This window comes from Papaver somniferum, chromosome 2 (genome assembly GCF_003573695.1).
Source record: "Papaver somniferum cultivar HN1 chromosome 2, ASM357369v1, whole genome shotgun sequence".
Taxonomy (NCBI): domain Eukaryota; kingdom Viridiplantae; phylum Streptophyta; class Magnoliopsida; order Ranunculales; family Papaveraceae; genus Papaver; species Papaver somniferum.
The window spans coordinates 93,552,781-93,558,107 of NC_039359.1; the positions used below are offsets into that span (position 1 = coordinate 93,552,781).

At 35.7% G+C, this 5,327-nt stretch overlaps 1 protein-coding gene across 1 annotated transcript; it reads right to left on the minus strand.

Annotated features, from left to right (window-relative positions):
- Nucleotides 1–271: 271 nt before the first annotated feature.
- On the minus strand, nt 272–1,057 carry LOC113351627 (cytosolic sulfotransferase 6-like). The gene is made up of 2 exons (XM_026595577.1): nt 876–1,057; nt 272–662 (listed from the first exon to the last, which is right to left on the minus strand). The coding sequence occupies exons 1-2, from the start codon at nt 1,055–1,057 to the stop codon at nt 272–274; spliced, it is 573 nt and encodes a 190-aa protein (XP_026451362.1).
- Nucleotides 1,058–5,327: the final 4,270 nt, after the last annotated feature.

The window sequence follows — 5,327 nt, forward strand, 5'->3', positions numbered from 1 at the left end:
ACCTGCATGCTCCGTCTTGAGGGGGGGTATTGAGAATGTGTCTGAGACTAATTAGGAAGGTCTCAGATGTACACGTCTCTTAGAACATAAACTAGGAAAGTCTGAGACTGATATGGAATGTGTTTATACTAGGAAAGTCTAGGAAAGACTTATTCTAGGAAACCGAGACTGATATGGAATGTATTTCTATTAGGACTCTATTATGTGGTCACACATATATATATCCTTGTAATCAGTTTTGAAGAGACATGAAATAATATACACAAAATTCTTAACAACATCCAATCCCCAGCGATGGAAGTTTCCCATTCTTATTCACTTCTAAATTGCTCAGATGATCGAAACTACACAACTTCAATAATCCATCAACTACTCCTTCCCTGTCTTCCTCTGCCGAAAACGGGTAACCCAAGAACTCAGCTAACTTGATCACATGAAGGTTAGGCTCCTTCTTCAGTTCCTCATATTTTAAGAACAAAACTCTTTCAGGAAACTGCAAGCTCATTTTCCAATACCCTAGAGCATGATCCCAAAAGGATCCGTATTCAACAACACCTTCACAAAACTGTTTATAAAATTCTTCTAGTGAAATATTTTCCAAATTCTTGGTTCTAATTTTGGCGATGAAATGCCAGTATGAAACAAGAGTATCCTTTGGATCTCTGCATATGTAAATTAACTTGCAGTTCGATTCCTTGATGCAATCGAGGTGCAAGGGGGAAATGAGTTGCTAAAAGCCGGTTGTTAACCGAGAAACACGCTAAATCCGGGTTCCGGTCAGTCGAGTAACCATATCCAGAAAAGGAAGAAGTAAATGTGGATTGTTTGTGAGAAGAGGATGGTGCTGTTTCGAGGCTGCGGTATTGAAATGATACCTGTTAATGATCGCAAAAGATAGTGCCTTCAACCAAGTTGTACCGCATTTAGGATACGTCGCAACGATAAGATCGGTATCGAGAGCTTTGAAGTTTTTCCTTGCATATTTATGACACCATGTAGCTCTGCAGCACCATACCAGAAGTTCTGGTATTGATAGATATGATCTGAATGCATCCATGCTTTTTGTTTTGGCATGGATGATAGCAAATCTCTTGTTTCTTGGGTAAATTTTCTATCAGCTTCTTGGCAGCCATGAAGTTTTGAGTCTCTCGACTGTGTTGAAGCCATACGAATATGGTGATAGATTGCTTCCACATTTTTTCTTCCAATTTTCCTTGTCTTTATAAAAAGAAGATTCACCTACCGGCATAAGAGGTAAAGTGTGCCGCCACGGCACGCGCCACAAATCGGAGCGAGAAAGAAGTGTCATTCCGCGCCAGAGTATTATATCACACAGACATATATCACACGATGACAAGAATGATCATATTGTGCGCTGCCGACACTCTTGTGTGCTTTATACTTTCGAAAAATAATTTTTCTAGATATTTAGATAAGGTACGCGTAATCCGATAAATTTTCAAAATAATAATAGATTTTGGAAAATTAATCTATATACGGGTTATCTTCCTGGCTAAATTGGGACCTATAACTAGATGATAAAAAAGGTCAATAGAAATCACTTACACACACCCTTATCAAAATAATTACCTAACTATCTATTTTACCCCTAAATAATTAGCACTAATTAATCGTATTAGGGTTAATTTTGTTTTAGATGTGAGATTAACTAATGTTATAGAGTTCATCAAAACATCAAACATTTCTTTTTTTCGTAAACAGTACCCAGAATCGGTTTACGTTTATTCACTTGTAAACCGATTCTGGATTGGTGTTTACGAATTAACAGAGGACATCTATAATCAGTTAACATTGACATGTTTATATTCCGATCTTGGTAATCGGATTTTACTTATGACATATATAAACCGATTGTTTCCTTTTATTACCAATTTTCATTCATTGCATTATTATTGTAGGATGCATTTAGCACATGCATCAAGCCTTTAAACCCCTAGGCGACCCTAGTGGACGAGTTATAGTCTCGTGAGGGTTTACATAGAGGTCTACCCACAAAACCTATACAAAAACTTCTAAAGCCACCAATCTTCCTCCTCCGAAGACGATACATCATCCAAGTAGTACGGGTTATCCTCCGGGATTCTTTCTGCCAAGAAGTGATAGCTTGCATTGAATGTGAATGATTCCCCATTTTCCTCCAAGTAGCACGCTTTTATGACTTCGTTCTACAAAAAAAGAAACTTACATTTGTTACCGGTGTTTCATTGGAAGATAAAACAACATGGGTTACGTAAAAAAAAAACTCAAAATTACTTACAAATTGTGCAATGGACAAGGTGAAGGGGAGAGTGTTAAAAATCCGAGGTTGGAGGGTTAAAAAAACAAGTATGGCATTTTCGATGACTATGTGCCTATCATGGACTTGTTGAACACTTTTGCATTAGGATTCCCAAACTCTTGGCTAAATTTCTTGTGTACGCTAGCCCAAAAGGTTGTGGAATCCTCCCTTTCGAAGGATTGACGTCTAAGTCGATTTTCTGCATACCATGCTTTGGTGGTTGCCAAATCTTCTGCGGAGTCAAACGATGCCATTTCTTGTATGTATATGTATGAAATGAGTAGTTGTAGAGTGTATGGAGTGAAGGGGAATAAAATGATCAATTTTGGGGAATACGGGGTCCAAGGGTGAGGTCTCTATTTATAGAGAAAGTCCCTAACGGCTATTTTTTTTGAAAAACGTGAAATAATTTGGCATAATCGGTCTTCTAGAAGGTATATATAACCCGATTGTGTTTTAATTCCACTAGGAATCGGTCTTTTTTGTGACCAACATAAACCGATTAAAGACATGTAAAAAAAAATTTGAATTTTCACCGAAACTAATCGGTTTATATATATTCATATGTGACCCGATTCTAGCTTGAAAAACATACAGGAAAAATATCTTGCACAATCGGTTTATATATGCATATGTGATCCGATTCTACCTTGAAAAACATATATAAAAAATAGCTTGCACAATCAGTTTATGTTAACATATCGAGTAGACCGATTATGGGCATGTCAGGCAAGAATTATTGAGCAAGAACACATAATTATAATTAAAAGTTCAAGTTCATTAAGTTCAACACAAAGATCATCCAAAATAAAAACTTTAAAATAGTGTTAAGAACTTAAAGCAACCACAAGTCTGATAATCTTAAACTTTTAATATCTAAAACTTAAAAACATAAAGAGCAGGAGCATCAACATCAGCAGCAGTACCACCAACGAGAGCATTTGCAGCACCACCATCAGCAGGAACACCAGCACCAGTATCAGCACCATCAGGAGCAGCAGGTTGTACTTGAGCCATTTGTTCCCACATACCTTCCATTTATGCATGAACCTCCCTCTCAGCTCTAATGATGTTTCTTCTCATCCTAGCGAAGCTCATGACCTCATAAATCTCCTCCAGTGCAAGCTTGTCAATCAATGCGAGGGCTTGTTCAAGATTGGTCTCACGCCCACAAGAAAACTTGTAGAGGCTTCTTTCTGGCACTCATTGTGGTTTCCTAAGAATGTCCACCAATGTGAGCTCTCGAGAGTAAAACGCTAGGTGTGAGAAGTCCATATCTATATAAAACAAAACCAAAACAAAAAAAAAAGTTAAGAATCGGTACATAAGTAATCCTATGTAATCCGATTCTGACTACAAAACATACAGGAGTATAAGCATCCAAAATCGGTTTATGTGGTACATATATAAAATCCGATTATGAATAAGAATCTGAAAAGACAAATATAATCAGTAAATTATCAGGCACATAAAACTCGATTCTGGGATGACATATTTAAAAAAAAATGTATCCAGAATCGGATTATTATAAAGCACTTATAAACCGATTTTGGTGATGTTTTCGTTTCTAACCCTAAAATCGGTCAATGTTAACCACCATATAAACTGATTATTGTGCATGCTCTTCATGGCAGAAACCAAAACACAGAATCAGTTGATATTAATCATCATATAAACCGATTATGGGTTAATAAGAGATTTTGATTTTCGAAAATCGAAGATTTAAACATGTGAATCAATGAAAAAATGCAAATCATAGAATGGGTTGATAGAGATTTACCTTTTTCTTGGTTGGATCGAAGATCGTCGGAGAAGAAGATGATTTTTTATTTATTTTTTTGATTAGGGTTTTGAGAATTTGGAAAGTTTATGATGAAAATAGAAAGTTTTTTTAGATTTAGGATTTTTTTGTTTTTGGATTTACTGAAAATGGCAAGGATTAGTATTTATATGAGATTGTTTTAGGAATTAATGTGGGGGTAAATTAGTATTTTTTAGAAGTTTGGGTGCTTAGAGTAATTTGATGGTGTGGGAATGAAAATTTAATAGGCCCCAATTAAGTCTGATAGGTCCCAATTTAGCTAGGATTATTTTGACTAGCCAGCTTTTGCATATTTGTATGTATACAAACTTATTATTTTTATTATATTATCTTTTACAGTTGACTTATGAAAAACGGTTCACTAAAAAAGAAATAAGAACTTAATATCAATGTATTACGGTGGGAAAGTTATTGGATGATGATATCAATGACCTTAGTTCGAAGCTAGTTAGCACTAAATTTCTTACCGATCAATAATAAAGATAGAGGATAAGAAAAAACAAAAGAATGGTGCATATACGGATATACCTGATCTCAATGTGAGAATTATTTGGCTACTTGACCTTGATATGAGAAATATTTGGCTAAGGCGAGTCGGTGTGTCAAAGGATCTGGAGGGTTTGTGGATTTCAAATCCCCAAATGAAATCCTTGGTCTGGTTAGTTATGATTTTGCTGGTAGATTTTTTTACAGTGTGGTAAAAGAAGGTAGTAAGTGCTTTGGGCCTGCGGTGATGCGGCCAGTGTATATATCCAAGAAAAAAAAGAAAAAAGAAAATGAGAAATGAGAAAAACAGAAAAAAGAGGAGTATCTAATAATCATTTGACTAATATCGCACAAACTTAAGTACACCACGGAATCAACCGACTTTTGCAGAGAAAACCAGCGAGGAATCCAAGTCAGAATATAAGAAGATAATTATGTGCGTAAAATTTGATAGAATTCAGAAATGAGCCTAGTAATTAAGGTGAAGCTCTATAATCCATACTAACAAACAAGTAAGAAGCCACTTGAACTAAGAATCAAATTAGCAGGATCAATAAAATCTAACAACTTGTTCAATTAAACCATGTTTTCGATCCATAAATCAAGCACCGCATTCCCCATAGGTATCAATTTAGATAATATTATATAGAGTTCTGAGCTAGGAAGTAATTGTTGAGTGTAAGGGCTTTGCCTTTGTTGCTTCTATTATATAAGAGAAGG

What these genes read in the sequence shown, in the direction of transcription:
- LOC113351627 (XM_026595577.1), bottom strand. Translation starts at nt 1,057, where the DNA reads ATGGATGCATTCAGATCATATCTATCAATACCAGAACTTCTGGTATGG. An exon ending in TCTTTTGCGATCATTAACAG is followed by an intron (nt 663 to 875) that starts GTATCATTTCAA and finishes TTACATATGCAG; the next exon opens with AGATCCAAAGGATACTCTTG.